General features: G+C 44.2%; 1 protein-coding gene across 1 annotated transcript in view; it reads left to right on the forward strand.

Moving 5' to 3' along the window:
• The window catches only part of TM7SF2 (transmembrane 7 superfamily member 2), an 85,999-nt gene that overhangs the window by 39,463 nt on the left and 28,195 nt on the right, over positions 1–18,341 (forward strand). The window contains exons 6-7 of the mRNA XM_069207980.1: positions 14,113–14,216; positions 15,819–15,938. Of these exons, the coding sequence (XP_069064081.1) occupies positions 14,113–14,216; positions 15,819–15,938 (224 nt within the window). The remainder of the gene's footprint in view (positions 1–14,112; positions 14,217–15,818; positions 15,939–18,341) is intronic.

The following is an 18,341-nucleotide window of genomic DNA, read 5'->3' on the forward strand; positions in this document are numbered from 1 at the left end:
CGGGCGGCCTCCGCCGCCCGCCAGGGTCGTAATGAGGGCCTTAGAATGGCCAGGTTTCTTAATACTGTAATGTGGGGGTTGTGCTCTACTAAGTCTCCGAGGCCTTGAGGCAGTTTCCCTAAAATTGTTTTGGACTTGGGTAGAGCACAACCCCTGCATAACACTATTTAGCGGCCTGACCATTTTTTGTGTTTTCATGTTTTGTTGTGGAGAACATGACCAAGTCTATTTTCTCTGTCTCTCTAATTGGGTATAAAGCTTTGGGTTTCAGCCTTGAAGTGTCCAGGACAGACTATCAATCACTCCTCCCATCACCCTTTCACAACTTGCCACCAAGTGAGGTGGGATAAGCAAGTCTCACTGAACCCACCATCCTGTTACAAGTTAGGAATGGTCCTCCTCTTACTGACTGGTGCTTGACAAGGTTAGCCAATGAGAAGACCCATACTGTAATAATGAAATGAATGCAAAATGAAGACATTTACCAATAAAGTACTTATTTTGGTAATACTGAAAAAGAAAAAAAGCACAAAGTCACTCTCAATAACATATATCACTCAGTGGAGGTTGCCATAGATAATTAGGACCATGTTTCCATAGGAAATTGATTTTTTAGTTTGCTTATAACTCTGGAGCCATCTATCAAATCTTCACTAAGCTTTCCAAAAAATGTTCATCCACCCCAGCTTCTTTGACTCAAGTTTTAGGGTGATCCATCGAGCAGTGGCCGAAAAAAAGGAGATCCCAAAACGCATTTTCCCCATTCAATTTTCAATAGGAAAATTGAACAGGGAAACGGCTGAGCGGAATTACACTAAATGTGGCACAAACCTAATTACACTAAATGTGACACTTTCTTGGTCCAGAAAGTGTCCTTTTTGTGATATGGTCTGAATCATTTAGTTGTTTTTAAAAAAAATTAAGCTTTAAGTTTATGTAATATTAGGCTGCAGAGGATGCTCGAACCAGACAGATCAAATGCTAAAATCTGATTGACTGCCACCACACACCAAAGATGTGGCGGCAGCCATTTTTGGATTCAGGGACTCAGTCCTCTGTCTTGCAGAAGGTTAAAAAAAAAAAACATGGGGACAGGTAGGGATACCCTGCTCCCTAGGCCTTGTAGGGAGTGTGTCTCATGGGGGCCAAAAATATATTTTTTTAAATCCGGTCCAAGCATCTGTGTAACCAGATTTTAAAATGAAAAAGGGCGGGCTCAAAAATAAAGGTTAACGTAGAGTGATACGTAAAGAAACCACTACCATTTTAAAACCAGAAAAGCACTGAAATTCACAAGTTAAACATAACTGACATAAGTATAGCTTTCACTGCCATAGATTTCAGACTTCTTCAGTGACATAATATGTGCATTTATGGCAGTGAATTATAGTAATACTTATAGGTCACCATTTTGTGTGTACATTTTTTAAATTCCATCAGGAGTCTGATAAGGGGCCACACTGGGACCTGAGGGACCGTGACGACTCAATTTAAAACGAAAAATTGTGCCAAGGGAGTGTCCCTCTGGGGATCACTCAAAAGGTGAAGGGGATCAGGGTATCCCTATCCTGTCCCCTTATATGATTTTTTATTTTATTTTTTGGGACTCATGGACCATTTGCCGAAAGTGGCATGTCGAAATTTAGGAACTTTTAGATGGCACATGACTTCTAAGCCCTTATTATGAGGAGGCCCACGTGGGATTTTTTTTACCACAGTTAGTAATATTGTCACCCACTCTGTATTTTTTTACCTCATTGAGTTTCAAACAAGAATCCTGTATATAGGAGACTAAAAAAGTAAAGCGTGCATAAATGATAACCTTCATATGTTGTCTCCTCTGTAAATGCAAACTACGAATAGAAGGAATTTACTACGCCCTGTAAATATCCCACCCTTACCACCTGATATTTACTAGGTGTTATAAATAGCAGCACTTGTTCCATACTACTTTAATCAAGGCTTTGTTCTCTTAGAAGTCACATGAGATCTTCCACTCGCCTGCACGATAATTAGGCTTACCAAGAGAGAGGACATTGAAGGCAGTGCAGCACAGTTTGAACTCTGGTGGAAAGGGTAGAGACAACCAGTGCAAATGAGATACTACTGGGTATTGTGAACAAATGTGCTAGAAATCAAATAAGCAGCTTTGTGCTGAATAGATTTCAGTTAAAGCAACACTTCTGCCATGCAGCTAAACTGTGGTTCTGAAATTAGTGGTGCCTAATAAAGGATGGACGTTCCTTACAAGGAAAGTTATAAGAAACGTGATTTTGAGCTTCTTTCAATAAGTAACTAAAAAAAAGAGTTTTGAATTTAAAACTACTAAACCTTGAAACTTCAGAGTAGTGTTGGACCAGTGCCCGGAGGAAAATGTTCATTAAGCCTGTGAATCTCTTGGGAGTAGTTGTGAATACAATATATTCAGTGTTTGATGAGCTAAGCTTCAAAAAGTGAAGAGACTATCAATTCACGACTGTCTGGTAAATGATGAACATCCATATAGGAGATGGCTAAAGATGCCCATATTGGTGGATTACATGCCAGACCAGCTACTACTTCTCTCAGTAGCTCATGTAGACTTTAAACAACAATCACAGTTCCACCTTCCAATATAAACATTCCATTGTCCATTAGTTAAAGGATACCGGAGTGCTAGGAACATAAACATTGTGCACACTGATGTCAGTCCGTAAAATGGATAATCGTACTCAAGAAGTTTATCTAAAACATAAGTAATAGGGCAAATATTCACCAGATCATCAGGAGCAGAAGATAGGGTTTTTGACAGAGGCAGTACTGTAGCCTTCAAAGAGGCAAAGCATGGCAAAAAATATAAATTGTTTTAGGAAAATATTCTCCCAGATAGCTGCTACGTTATCAGACGAGATAATAGAAACATGCCACAAGCTAAAATCAGTGACAGGAAAGTTATTTTGGTCCCCCAACAATCTTTTGTTTAAAAACGAGATTGTTTTGATGGGCACTGGTAGAATTATCTGCAAAGTACAATTGATAGGAGCTATTTTTAGTTCATAGCCCATGTCTGGGTTTTTTAGCACGACCTAAAGCGAGGAGGTCCGTTATGCATATTTCTTCCATTCTTTTCAGCAGCAAGAGTCGCTGATTTTACAATGAACAAGTCCTGGAAATACCAGAGAGCAATAGTTTTAATACATCTGTCTTGTTTTTAGGGGCAGGTTCTGTAGAAACCAAGGTTGCCGCTGCACCATGAATTGTAGTTAAGAAGTTAGGGCGCACCAGGAATGAGGATTAAAAATGGGACTGCAATTTTCACATGTTTCCCAGTGTTAAGTCAAGAGTGATATTCTTAATACAATGTTGATAAACTAAAAAGACAAAGCGTATTGCTCGAGGGTTTGAAGACAGTTATTAAGCACCTTCTGGGGTGCGATCTAATATGATTAAGTCATCTGCGTAAAGCAGGCAACATAGCGGTCTACCTCCTAAATTGGGGGCGAAACCCTCACACTGAGTTAAATGAGTGGGTAAGTCTGAGCGATACAAAGAAAATAGCAATGGGGCCAACATACACCCTTGTTTTAGGGAGTTTTTAGTTGGAATGGCATGAGATAAGCCTCGTTCACCTCCTAGCAGTACTCTGCACCAGGTGGAGGAGGGAAGGGCTACCACAAGGTCAAGGAGAATACCAGGCATGCCTAGACTTAAGAGCTTCTTCCACAGCAAGACCCGATCTACGTTATCAAATTCTGTGGAGAAGTCTACAAAAGCTGCGTAGATCACTTCCACTTTCAGAGAGACATATTTCTCATTAATTAATTGCAGGACTGAGATATTATCAATTGTGCCTTGATTTCTCCTGAAACCTGACTGTTCCATGGGGATACGTTTATTCCTTTCTGCCCAATCGTTGATCTGTGAAAGCAAAAATTTGGCAAAAATGCTTCCGACCGCATCCAAAAGTGCAATCTGGCAATAATTCCCGGGGCAGCTACGATCTCCTTTTTTATACAGGGGAACAATGATACTACCCTTGCAGGATAAAGGGACTTTCCTGACTTCGTAGCAGTATTGATCCACTGAGAATAAAATCTTACACCAGGTGGGTATGTCATGTTTTATTAGCTGTATAGGGATTTCATCTTGTCCCATTGCGGCAGAACTACGCACTCCTCTTATAACAGCCTCAATTTCATTTAGAGTGGGATATGAATATGAGGAGTCAATTCTAGTTTGGGGGACTTCCACAGTGGACCCATTGGAGGCATAGAGGCCAGATAGAAAGGCCGACCAGCTTGATTCATTGATGGACATTGGAGGGGCCTGGTTCTTGAACCGCACCCCTCTGCAATCAGTGACCAGAACCGCCTAGTGTGGCCGGTAGAGACCGCTTCCCTTACTGCAACCCAAAATCTATCTGTAGCATCCTTTTTTAGGTGCACTCTTAACTGCCCCCTCCTTCTTTTTAAAATGTCTAGCTGGGATTGCCTTGTGGATGTGTGTTCCCTTTACTGTTTACAAATAAGGGCATTAATTTCTCTATTCAATAGAAGTAAGGGGTGGGGTTTTACTATGTGGTTACTCTGGGACTTCTGGTCGGAGATCAAAATAATCAGTTACATAAAGAAGAGAATGGAGAAAAACTAGGGGCACATGTACATACCTTTTTGCCGGTCGCAAGCAAGCCGATTAGCAGAATCGTCCCGTTTGTGAAAGCAAAAGGCTATTTGGGATGTAGAAAGCATTATTTGCAATTCTGTAACCTATTACTGAATCGCAAATTGGGTTAACGATTCAGTGTTATGAAGGGGCATGTTTAGGGCATCCCTTCCTGAAACCGATTTGCAGTGGTGGTGTGAATGTTTTGCATTCGAAATGCGGTCACAAAACAATCACGGTATACTGCCAACTTGAAGTTGATGGTAACCCATACTCAAATGGTAAGGGGTCCCTAAGGGACCCCTTCCCTTTTTGAATGTTTGTAAGATATTTTTTTTAAGAGCAGGTAATGGTTTCAGGGACTGCTGAGTATTCATAAAAAATGAAAAGAAAACTTCATTTTCCTCTTTAAATGCATCCTGTTTTCCTTTATGGAAAATGGACTTTATTTAAAAAACAAAATGCTTTATTTAAAAGCAGTCACTGAGCCCAGCAGGACACCATCTCTATAATTTTAGGGATTCCCAATAGGTTGCAAACTGAGACCTACCTCATTAATATTCATGAGGTAGGTCTATTTGTGATCCACTGGGAATCTTAAAATGTGTCAAAGACACATTTGCACATTGGTGTTTGCGATTACCAAATAGCGAATCACAAAAGTTCTCAAACAATTACCTTTGTATGTCAGGCCCTATATCCCCTACAGGTGAGTTTGTAGCTGGGGCTGATGTTCTTCTTCAGTTGTGACCATTGATCAGGGTAAAATTCAGTAAAATGGAAGTCCAAAAGTTTAATTTTCAAAGGTTTTCTCACTTGACTGGTTATGATGTGACTTTAGGATAAAGTGGAGAGTGTTTCTCAGTTTAAAGATTTTTCCCCCTTGTTTTACACTCTGGAAGGAGCATTGGTAGCTCAGGTCGACGCCCAGCCTTCGGTCCTGAGTCTGAGTATGCTTTCTGGATAGTGGAGGGATGCTGCATTTGACAGTATTGTTAACTGGCAGCCAGTGGATTGCTTACACTGGAGGTTTAATGGGGTCTTTCTTGCTGAGATTTCAGAATATTCTCACATGCTAGCTCTATAGTCTGTGTAGCCCGGCAGTAGCATTGTTGAGTCATTTGAAATAACATTACAGTAATCTAGTTGCGCCAAGATAAAGGCTCTTACTGGTTCACACTGTGGTCAGTTTACACTAGAGGAAAATGTTATGGAACAAGGGACATTGATACTAATGTTTAAAGCATTGATTCAAAGAGCAAACAAAAGTTTGTAGTAAAGGGAGAGGGCACCTTACTCCATTGAGGTTGTGGTCGCAGTTTGGAATCTTGTGGCTCAGCCTAAGGGTAGAGAATCATGTTTTGTTGATAATGTTACCTGAAACAGCTGTTTTTATTCCATTTATGCACAGAATGTTCTCCTTCCAGCAGAAGAGCAAGTGATTTAGGCATGTTTAGTTGTGCATTGAGTTATTCGGTTTGTCTTACAGCTGGTAATAGACTTTTTCATCTGCATATGCTTGTTAGTCCAAGTGTTATTGGCCTACTAACTGTGAATTTCTCAGAAAGTGCCAAAGATGTTAAAAATTGAAAAATAACTACAAGATCTCTCTCGCCTTTGGTTATACCTTCGAAAGGATAGCAGGCTGGAACCAGAAGTCAAAACAAGCAACTGAAGTTTTGTTTACCCTGGCCTCAGTAAGAAGCATCATCCAAGCCTTGTAAGACCATAATCCCTTGAATAGAAAAAGCATTACCAGTGGCAGAGAGGCTGTCAAATAACATGCATTCAAATTGGGTTTTGACAGAATATTAGCATTAGATCCTAAAAAGGAAACTGGATTTATTTGACATGATATGCGTACTGAGCACTAATCCTAACGGGTAGTAATACATCAGTAAAAGATGATGAAAAATGCTATGAAACCTAAAGAGACACCTATTTTGGACATGATCATAATATGTTTTTGTAACTTCTCATACTGGATGTGCCCTTGAGCAAGGAACTCATGCAAGTGTGCCTTATCCCCCCTACATTCATGGTAATAACGATGTAAGGAATTGCATCAAATGATGATACAAGAGTATGGTCCAATCAGAATGCTGCCTGCAGTTACGTATGCAGGGATAAGTAGATTTGTAGATAGAGGTGGGAGTAAAAGTGTAGATGGCGTAGAGAGAGAGGTAGGATTCAAGGTAGCTGTATTATATTGTAATTTCATTTATATAGTGCTTACCACCCCTGATGAAGAGTTGAAATGCTTTACACCAGGAAACTTATTGCTTGAACCCAGGGTTGATGCTTAATCCAGTGGTTATTAGTTATTGTTGGTTACCGGGGTTAGTTCTGTGCTCTCAATGAAAAACATTCTGTGTGTTTCTTTGTGGTAGATTTAATTCACAGGGTTAGACATGATTATTGGTAGGGAACATGTGAGTTTATACATATGATTGGTGGAACAAAAGGCAGGCTAAAGGAAATTAGTTATTGTTAAGATTGCGGTTTATGGTTTCAAAGAAAGAGAGGTTCTGATCTATGGACTTAGGTGTGGTATTTCGAAAAAATACCACAATAGAGATTAAGGCAAACATGCATGTGTCTTAGAGTGGGTTGTATAAGAAAGGAAGCATGAAGAGGATTGAGAGGGACATTCAAAAGAAAACGAGGACAGACAAGATTTGGACATTTTAAATCAGGGTCAATGGGGGTCTGTCCAAAGATGGTGCCCGAGTGAGAACACAATCTCGGCGCTCCGCTGCTTGACTCTGAAAACGGGGTTGTTGCCACGTCCCTGGGCCCTCCTTCAGCCCACTATAGTTTTTGGGACTTTGTTGAGGCTTGCAGAGTCGAGGTTCCGGCATCTGCAACCCCTTTCCTGCCGGGTGCTTTGTTGGAGTAATGCGAGTGACCGTGCAGCCAACATGGCGGCTGTGGCTATCACCCCGCCAGGCCTCCTGTGACTGGCCGCACTTTGCTGCAGGAGAATCCCCACCCTGTCCTCGAACATAGCCATAGTGGCGCCCTGATCGGGGAAGGCGGATGGCCCCTCGACCCTGGTTGGGTGTCCTGGAGACTGTGGGAGCCAGGTGTGCCAGCAGCCATGACCTGCCGCCCCTGATTCCTGCGGCTACCTTCGGGCGGTGGCTGTAGCCCTCGGCCCTTGTGCTGCCTAGCGGACCTTGGAGCCATCTGCTGATTGACCTGCAGCTCTCAGCCAGCATCCCTGTGATGACGAGCATCTTATGTGGGGCGACCTGATGTGGCTCTCTCTGGATGCGTGTGGCATGTGGGGGGAGGTAGTGGATCCCCGCTGTGCCTGGCAGTCTCTGCTGTGTGGCCCGCCCAGACTGGCAACAGCCTGATCACTGCATCCTGCATTCTCATCGAGGGGGGCTGCGGGCCTGACAGAGCCAGAAGGCCAGGTGTTGGAGAGTGGCTTCCTGAGGGCAGGTCGTCCAAGAGAAATGTGGCGCGAACAGGAGGAGGCTGGCTAATGCATGCTAACCAGTGTGCCCCTCATCATTGAACTTTTGCACAGCACATGACTTAGTGGATGTACATGCTTCCTTTGCTTGCAGTCAGGAGCAAGTGATTGCCTTGGTGAGCAGGCCTTGCTACGACCCATAGACTCCACCATGCGTGCCGGCTCTGCCCCTTTCTATGCTGCATCATGTAGTTGCCGAGGGCCTTCCTCGCCACTCGTGACCCTGACTGAAGTGGCTCAAATCATGGCACCCTGTTGATTCTGGCGAGCAACTTGTCCTCTGCTGGTTCCAGTACCCTTTGACTCAGTGACCTACCCTCGTGCCTGGTTTGGGCCACCAGATCACTGTGGTGATAGCGCTATGCCCCATCACCTGCTACCACACCTACCTGTGCCTCTGAGATTGCTGGCCCTGTGAGTCACCCCGTGGCTATCTCACCTTTATTTGAGAACTACGGGACACCTTCACAGCCCTACCTAATACAGAAATGCTAAGAAAGACACTGCACTGAAAGACCTGTTCAACAAGCTGCAAATGAAGAAACCAGACCAAAAGGGGGGGGGAGTCCTTCCACCACCTCCCACGGGGCCGAGCCAGCCGTGAAAAGTGCCCAAGTGAACGACGCACCAGCTACCAGGGCATTTCTGAAAGTCTTATTCACGACTTTCCGAGAGGATTTTGCGGGGCTCAAACAGAACATGGGAACTGAAATGAAAGACATACAGAGAAGTTGTTGATCTGGGCCAGAGGGTGGACTCCCTGGAGCGAACCAATGATTCCAGTGAGGAGGAGTTGGAGGAACACAGCAGGAAACTCCTTGGACTGGGAGATACCAATATGGAACTCCGCTATCAACTAGAAGTTATTATGTGCAAAAGGAGGTTATCATGGCTGCCGTACGCGACAGGAGCGCTATTGGCTTTGATGGCACAAAAGTCGGCCTCTACCACGATCTACTGCGCCATAGAGTCCCTCAGCCACTTACTGAGTTCTTCTGCACTAAAGGAATTAATTACAAATGGGGTCATTCCTTCCGCATTCATTTTGTTTGGAACAATGACACCAGAAGCATTAGAACTTTGGATGAAGCCTGCTCCTTGTTGGAGATGGACTCGCTCCCAGGAGACTGGCTACACCCGCCATTGTCACTGTTTTTGGCGGTGGTGCTCCAGATCTCCAGTATTATAGCTGACATTGTTACCTACGACATGGACTCTTAGGTTATGGTTTTATGTTGCATGCAGGGATCTCTCTTGTTGCCTTGTTATCTTTTTCCTCTACTTTACCCAACTGATCCATGCCTTTATTCCACCTGCAGCAGACACTGTGATATGAACCAACATGTAGAGATAAAATGCACTACTTGGCTCTCTTTGCCTCACTTTGCTTTCTCACCACCGTTGCTCAATGAGTGCCATACTTAGCCTGAATGTTCATGGCCTCATTTCCCCAGCTAAGCACCTCACGAGTATATCCTTTCTCAGAGATGCCAAATATGACATTTGTCTTATATGTGAAATTTACTTGCTAAAAGTGGCCTGGAAATGTCTGCATTCTAGATGGTTTGGTTGCCAACAGCTTTTCTCAGAACAGGGGAAGAAGGTGGGGGTAGCAATTCTCTTATCCACCCACTTTCCGGGGAGGGTGCTACATACTCACACTGACTTACCTGGTCAGCTTCTGGCACTGCGATTGATTTGAAGGGTCACGTCTTTACCTTAGTGAATCTCTATGCCCCCAATTACTGCCAAGAAGCCTTCTTAAAGGAGGTCGTGGACTGTGTTCTGGGCACCACTGACTCAGGCATCATTATACGGTGGGATTTCAAAATCGTCCCGGATGCTTATGTCCATTCAGAGGACGAGACAAACTGGGGTCCTCACCCTTGCATGTATACAGTGGCTAGCGGAGGTGGGATTGGTGTACATTTGGGGCCTAAAACACCTGACCACTAACAAGTACCCGTTCTTCTCCACTGCTCACCAGAGGTTTGCTAGAACTGACTTTTGTCTCACGCCCCACACATTTCCCAAGCGACTGTGACAGTTGAGATCGGTGCGGCTGCTCTCTCTGAACTCACATTGAACTTTCATGTAACTTCCCTACCTGCGTCTCGCCATCTCACACTTAACTCCAAGCTTCTTGCATACGAAGACAACATTACAGACATCAAGACTGCCACTACTTCTTATTTAGCTATTAAGGACACTCCATCCACCCCTATTGCATTTTTATGGGATACACTAAAGGCCATTCTGAAGGGACTCTGTGGCTATGGCGGCCCACCTCATTAAAGGTAGACACACTATCCATGCTCAGTTACAATCTAACTTAAAGGCTTTAGAAAAGGCACACATTCACACTGGTTCCTTTGCGACACAGCAACAAGTAACAGCAGCATGTAACAGGCAGGGTGGAATATACTTTGTTGCGTACCAAACAGGAATACTATATGGGAGGGAATAGAGTGGGGCATTAGTTAGCTCACCGCTTAGGATCCCAGGCAGTCCAGAACAGAGTGGACGGGGTCACAGGAAATGATGACTTGGCCAAACAACACGATGAGCAGATTGTCAAAGATTTCAAGCAGTTCTATGCTGACCTCTACTCAGCAGAGGCTGGACGACGTGGATGCCACTTCCTACCTGGCACAGGTCCCCTTCGCCTCGGCCTCTTTCCCCTGGGAGAATGCTTCCAACTTGGACCAGGACATCACACTCAATGAAGTGTTAATGGCCATTCAGTGCCTGAAACCAGGCAAAGCTCCTGGGCTGGATTGCTATAGTTCCAACTTCTATAAAATTATTGGGCCATTGCTCACTCCTCTTTTGGCGCTACTGTTCCACTCCTTTAGTGCAACTGGCACCTTGATGGATACGATGCAGCTTGCCTCGATCACAGTGCTCCCTAAGCTATATAAGAATCCTAGGCAGTGTTCTTCCTACCGCCCTATTTTGCTTCTCAGCATGAATGCAAAACTCTTCACCATGAACTTGGCACACCGCCTCGCTGCTTATATGCAGGGACTAGTGGACCCAGACCAGACCGGGCTCATACCGGAAAGGAGTTGCAGTGACAACACTAAGCATATATGCCGCCTGCTAGATAAGAAGCTGGGCTCTCACATACTGGCCTTTGTCCTATCCATTAACGCAGAGAAGGCATTTGACCCAGTGAACTGGCTATTCCTCCATATGGTGCTGGTGCGCTTCGGTATTGATCCCGGTTCCACCAGTAGGTCCAATGTAGCTGTTCTTTCCCCTAAGGAGGTGGTGAGGGTCAATGGGCTTCTGTCACAGCCATGTAATATCTGCAGGAGCACTGAACAGGGGTGCCCACTATTTCCCCTCCTTTTTGCTCTATATATGGAGCCTTTCACATAATGGAGTTGCAACAACGCAAACATTTCCAGAGTACTTTTTGGTGGTAGAGAACATAAAACAGTATTATGTGCTGATAATATCTTGCTGATCTTGTCCAAACCTCAAGACTCTCTGTCAGTAGTGATTCACAAACTGACTCAGTTTGGGCCCACCTCTGGATTTAAAACCAACTTGCAGAAATCTTCTGCACCGAATCTATCTATCTTGAAGGCTGATAAGACTCAATTAGAACAACATTCCCATTCTCCTGGTCTTCACATGGGATTGGTTATCTGGGCCTCCAGCTCTGTCTCACTGTTAGACGCACCACTGATCACAACTATGCAGTGATTCTGTGCACTGCCCATTCTGATCTCATAATGGCGGCATTACGGCTTCTCGTGGCTGGGAAGACCAGCAGCCACTAAGATGACACTCCTACCAAACATTTTATCTGTTATGCAAACACTGCCACTTCTACCCCCCTTCCCCGGGTTCTTGATAAACTGCAGCATCTTATTGAGGACTTTATCTGGGACAGGGAAAAGGGTGGGCATGGCGAGGAGACAGACACCTCCTGTGCTACTACCAGGCAGCGCAGTTGTGCTATGTGGTAGAGTGGTCATGGCCAGCACTGGAGAGCATTGGTGTTGTGTAGATCAGGCAGTGGCGAGTATCGATGTCTGGAAAATCCTGTGGCTTCCTAAACACCGTTGTCCGGTGGGGGTATAGGTGTCACCGGTGCTCCCGGATACAGTGTGGGGGGGTCCGGGATAAAGCCCAGACGCAGTGAAAGCTATCTACTTCCATTTTCCCACACCAATCATAGGATATCCAGACTTTCCTCCCAGCCTCCACGTACTGGCAATATATCGCCATTGGGACTCACAGCCTTAGATTAAAGCTCACACTGAACACACACTTATGACCTTTGAGAAGTGTCTGCTCACGTGTTCCTCTGATAAACATCTCCTTTTGGACATTTACAGACTTGGTAATGCCTTGCCTATGTCTTCAAAATCTGTTGCAGGGCGCCGCTGGGAGCCGAAGGAGAGCATGCATTCACTGCTAGGGAATGGGCCGACATCCTTTACTGGGCCTGCAACTCTGGCCATAGCACCTCTACTAAAGCAATGTTCCTCAAGGTTGCTCACTACTGGTGTTTCACGCTGGCGAAGGTTGCCCGATGGACGGTGACACTGCTTGTTGGAGGTGCTGAGGCCAGCCCAGTACTCTTACACACCTCTGGCAATGCCCCAAAATAGGTTCTTATTGGACGGAGGTGTTGTCCGCAGTAGATACCATATTTGACTCTGATCTCCCCAGATTCCCTACCTACATCTTACTGGGCCTTTCAAATCCTCTGACGTACCCCTTAAAATCCGCCAAGGGTTGTGCTGTTACCCTGGCACTGGGAGCTACTAAACAAACATTACTGGTCCGATGGGGTTCTGATATGGTCCTAACGATGCTGGACTGACTCAGTAAGCTCAGGGAGCTTCTAGGGATGGAGAAATGAACAGCTGTAGTGTCCAATACTTTACCACGGTTTGACAAGACATGTTGTCCGTGCATATGTTACCTCTCTGACGAATTCCAAGAACTGACCTACCTGCAACATATCTGCAGGTCTTGCACCTTACACATGTTGACTGCACCCACTTGCCCTAGTGAGTGCTAGATAGCCATTTACTTTATTCTACACCCCCCCTTCTCCTCCACTCTCTCTGCTCACTATTCCTGCCTGCTGCTCTAGGTCTTGATTTTTTATGCTCTAGTGGTCGATACTCCTTCTTCCCTTCCTGTGGATGCTCCTGTTCTAAGGTTTTGTTCCCCCTCCTCATTGGATATTCTGTTGCATCGATATCTTTGTGGTTTCCACCGACTAATGAATGTAGGTGGAATGATGATGTATCCTACTGTTTCAAAACCAGTAAAAAGATTTAAACCATAAAATAGGGTCCATTTTAAAATAGCGTCTTAGGAGCATAGAGGAGTCCTTTTGAGAAAATATTGAGAAAACATGCAACCAGAAGATGAAAAACTGTAGAGAGAAAGGCAAGCCCCGCACGAGAGGCCTTTTAGCTCTCTTAAGTGGTAGAATTGTGTTTGCCCCAATCATGAAGCTACCTCTGGTTATGTGTTGCGGCATAAATAGGTTTAGATGGTAAAGTAAGTAAACATATAGGGGTACATGTAGGTGCCGGTGTAGATGGGCATATGCAGAGGTGGATCTAAAGGAGGGGGGCTTGCAAGGGGGGAGCAGTTGTAGAGAGAGAGATGTAACAGTAGGTAAATACCCAGATACAGAGGTAAGTATGAAGAGATAGGTAGCTATTGGTACGGGAAGTGTTAGGGTTAATAGGCATATTTTTTCAAAGTATTCTTTATTGTGTAGTGCCATGATTTTCAACTTAATATCAAATGAAAAGATTTATGATAATGACTTTTTCATTTTGTATTCATTATTATTTCACTTCATTAAAACCATATTTATTTTCACAAAAATCTGGTTATGCATGACAACGCTTTATTTGTTTTTTGCCGAATACGACTACAGAGTTAGGAAGAACATTTATTCTGTAGTCCCTAGTTGTTAATTATGCTTGTGTTTGACCTGACAGGTAACCCCGTGTACGACTTCTTCATCGGGCATGAGCTGAACCCCCGGCTGGGAAAATTTGACCTCAAGTATTTCTGTGAGCTGCGGCCAGGTCTTATTGGCTGGGTAGGTGTCGGAGGGTATTTGTTAATGATGCTGCCTTCACTGACCATAAAAAACAAAACATGAGGCACAACCATGCTCTAAGAATCCCCTTGAAAATGGTGCTTTCTACACACTTGGGCAGGAGAAGTGAAGCATGACTCACCCATTGGCGGTACCAAGAAATTGCACCTTTCTGAAAATGTTCTTTTGAGTCTACTTGCGCCCCCTCATCTTCACCATCTTCTCTGTTGCTCCCACTGCCCCGCTTGTTGCATCTGAGTGAGAGGCAGGAAACTAAAGGCATGCTTTTCAAAGTTGTAACCACTATCTCCATGAGCCCATACAGTCGTCCGTGTGAGAGCATGGGCCTTTAGTAAACGCCAGGGCTGACAGTCCTGCCAATTTATGACTTGGTGCCAGAAGCCCAACATTTCCTGTGTTCTGGGGAGAGGAGCTTAGGGGGATGAGGTAGGGATGCGAGTATGGGTTTGAGCTGATTAGGCTTTCATTTCAATGGCCCACATTCTCTTCTTACTCCTTTTACCCCACTCCCGAGCCTATTTTTCTCGTGATCCTGGTCCCTACATACTGTCTTTAAGCATGTGTGTATTGGTGTTCTGTTTGATAGCCGATGATGCAAGACACTGCTTAAGAAACAAATCTGGCGAATGTGGGGTAACAAGGAGTTGAACTTCCAACAGCTCTACTCACAGCTGTGTTTTGGCCTGAACTAGTAATGCTGTCTTATAACCAAAGGTTGGGGGTTGGCCTGGTCTGAGGGCACAGAGGGCCTACTGGACTTTGCATCCAGGTGCAGCCAGTGGACGGGGAGTTTTGTGAAGTAGTAGTAGTTACCTCCAAAAACAAATTACTGGGGGGTTTCTGCTCTTGGAGGTTGTTACAGAATTATTAAATGTAGCCTTAGCCTAATTAGCTCTGCTTGTGTTGCTATGAATTAATAGCACTTTTAACCTCAGGCTTATTGGTGCTGGCTAAACGATTCGCACCTGTTCATTGAGTTGTTTGAGTTCATATTTTTATGTTGGAAATAGTTTTTTTAATAGTCTGGTGTTAGGAGTTAATGATGGTTCAGTAGATAAGCTCATAAGTGCATAGGTCCGTTCAACTTGGATTTGAGGCTGAGTATTGAAAAAATACTGCTGCTTGAAGTTATCTAAATAATCGTTTTACATTTTAAACCCACTCCAGTCAGATTGTTATATGTTTCAGGTGGTGACATGCTGTGATCTTTCTCAAGAAAAAGAAGGTGCCGGACAACTAAAATCAATTTTCAGATGAGAGCTATGTGTCTCATGTATATGATAGAGCATTGTTCATTTGTGTCATTTCCTAGGCCAGGTGTTTTAGTGTTGCATAATGTAGAATTGCTAAAAGTGAATCCTAAATCCTGCACATAATACCTGGGGTGACACAAACTAGCGGGGTTGATGCTGACAACAGCAGTATGAGATGCGTGGTGTATACAGTTAATACACATTTTTAAGACCTCCATTTCCCCACCTCAGTATGCACTAAAAAGGTATATTTAAAAAAGAGAAGCGTTCGCACAAAAGTAGTTGATATGGTTGTTTATATGCTTCTTTCAATCTATTCCCTCCTTAGGCCCTGATAAACCTGGCCATGCAGATGAAGGAAATGGAGCTGAGGGGCGTCCCATCGCTCGCCATGATGTTAGTGAACGCCTTTCAACTCCTATATGTCGTGGATGCTCTCTGGAATGAGGTGAGTGATGTTCCCAGTGTGCAGCCATTCTCAGATGAGGCTGCCTCACTATGGTCACCTTTTTTTGGTGGAGGTGGCTCCACAAGCCCATATTGGCATTGCTTCAGAAGCATTTGGCCTACAACAGGTTATTCCAGTTCTTTGGCACTTTGGCGAGGGGGTCCTCACCAGTTGCATTCTGCAGACTGACTATCGGGTGCACTAGACTTTCTAATCATTGTGGCCAGTGATGCGTAAACAGTTTTTATAATTATGGCATTGTTGTTGTGGCCAAGTATGGATAGTGTCTTAATTTGTCAACCACAGCTTCTTTACATGGTACACTGTTACTTTGTTGTATTACTTATCCAACAGTTTTATAGATAAGTACATTTGCTGATGGTAATTTCCTTGTTGGTACAATTTATCGGTGTGCCATTATTATCTTCGCCACTTTTGGTGCTTTTCCTCCCGAATGCCTCCCTCATTTCGCTCCCTGTGCCTCCACTCTTTCAACCTCTTTTAACCTCTTACTCTCTTCAATTCCTTCTCGACCTGCCACCTTCCTTCCTCTGTTTCTCCTGTGCTCACTGTATTTTTATTTTTATTAATTTTATTTTTTTGTGCATTTCTACAGCGCAACAGTGATCCATATAGGTTATCCTAAAAACTGATGGTACAACTTAGATTCTTGAAGAACATTTATACTGAACTTTGTTTACAGTTATAACCATGTTTAGAGGAGTCTTAAGATGTTGTGATTCTTTTTTTTATCTGTACCTCTAACTGCTTCCAGAATAATGGCAATGTGTATTGAAAATGCCTACCAACTTCACGTGCAATACAGATTCTTGGAATTCTCAGAAGTATTAAAGAGTTTTAGCTAAGCAGATGAAGCAGGAGATGTTTTCCAAATTTTGAATTTACAAAGATTGATCCTTGATCGTAAAGAAGCCCTGTGTGCCATAAATAAACACATGACCGAGACTCATGTCCTTACTAAAAGTCAATGTAGGCTTACTAGGTGATTGGAAACAAATTCCTTCCTCCAGAGTGCCAGGACTGGTCACAATTCTTATTTCTGCACACCTGAAATTCAAATGCACCTAAATAAACGTGAAGTTGCTCATTACTGTATTCTGCTGTCAACCCGTGAACAAATTAGATGAAACCCTTGCCTGAACAGTAACAATCTGTCTTAAAATGACAAGTTGGGAGTGTCCCCTTCGACTCCTCACTATTGTTTACACTTGGAACTAGGGTTGGACTATGTTCCAGATCTCATCAATGTAGCCCCTCTGACCCTTTGGTGTTCATTATGGAAGAACAGTGAAGCTGTTTTTAACCTGGCTATTATAAGAGACTGTTTGTTTTGCACCACTGTCTTAAACTCCCGTGGCTCCTCTGGCATTGGGCTGTGGGCACCTATTTGAGAATCCAGAGGTATTAACAAAAAAAGATAGCCTGTGTAGGAAAGTGCCACTGTTGGCATGGTTTATACCCCCCCACACACTTTTTGCCTAGTGTTGATGCCAACTTTGAAAGTGGACTGGGACCCTGCTAACAAGGCCCCAGCCCCAGTGTTCTTTCCCTAAAACTGTATCTTTGTTTTCACAATTGGCACAACCCTGGCACACAGTTAAGTCCTCTGTAAAAGATACCCATGGTACCAAGGGCCCTGTGGCCAGGGAAGGTCTCTAAAGGCTGTAGCATGTATTATGCCACCCTAGGGGACCCCTCACCACACATATACACACTGCCTTGCAGCTTGTGTGTGCTGGTGAGGAGAAAAAGACAAAGTCGACATGGCACCCCTCTTATGCCATGCCCACAAAACACTGCCTGTGGCATAGGTAAGTCACCCCTCTAGTAGGCCTTACAGCCCTAAGACAGGGTGCACTGTACCACAGGTGAGGGCATAGCTGCATGAGCAATATGCCTCTACAGTGTCTAGGTCCATTCTTAGACATTGTAAGTGCAGTGTAGCCATATTGAGTATATGGTCTGGGAGTTTGTCATTACGAAGTCCACAGCACCATAATGGCTTCACTGAATACTGGGACATTTGGTATTAAACTTCTCAGCACAATAAACCCACACTGTTACCAGTGTGGGATTCATTGAAAAATGCACACAGAGGGCATCTTAGAGATGCCTCCTGTATGTTAGCCAAACTGCTAGTGTAGGACTGACCGGTCTGTGCCAGCCTGACACTGTCAGACAAGTTTCTGACCATATGGGGTGATTGGCTTTGTGCACTCTGTGGTCAGAAACAAAGCCTGTCCTGGGTGGAGGTGTTTCACACATCCCCACTACAGGAACTGTGACACCATCACACAACCTGATCCCTTCTCCGTGACGAAGTTGCTGCTCTCTTGGCCAAGAGAGCCATAGAGAGGGTTCCGTGCCAGAAGTAGGTGGTTG

This window comes from Pleurodeles waltl, chromosome 9 (genome assembly GCF_031143425.1).
Source record: "Pleurodeles waltl isolate 20211129_DDA chromosome 9, aPleWal1.hap1.20221129, whole genome shotgun sequence".
In the NCBI taxonomy this organism is placed as follows: domain Eukaryota; kingdom Metazoa; phylum Chordata; class Amphibia; order Caudata; family Salamandridae; genus Pleurodeles; species Pleurodeles waltl.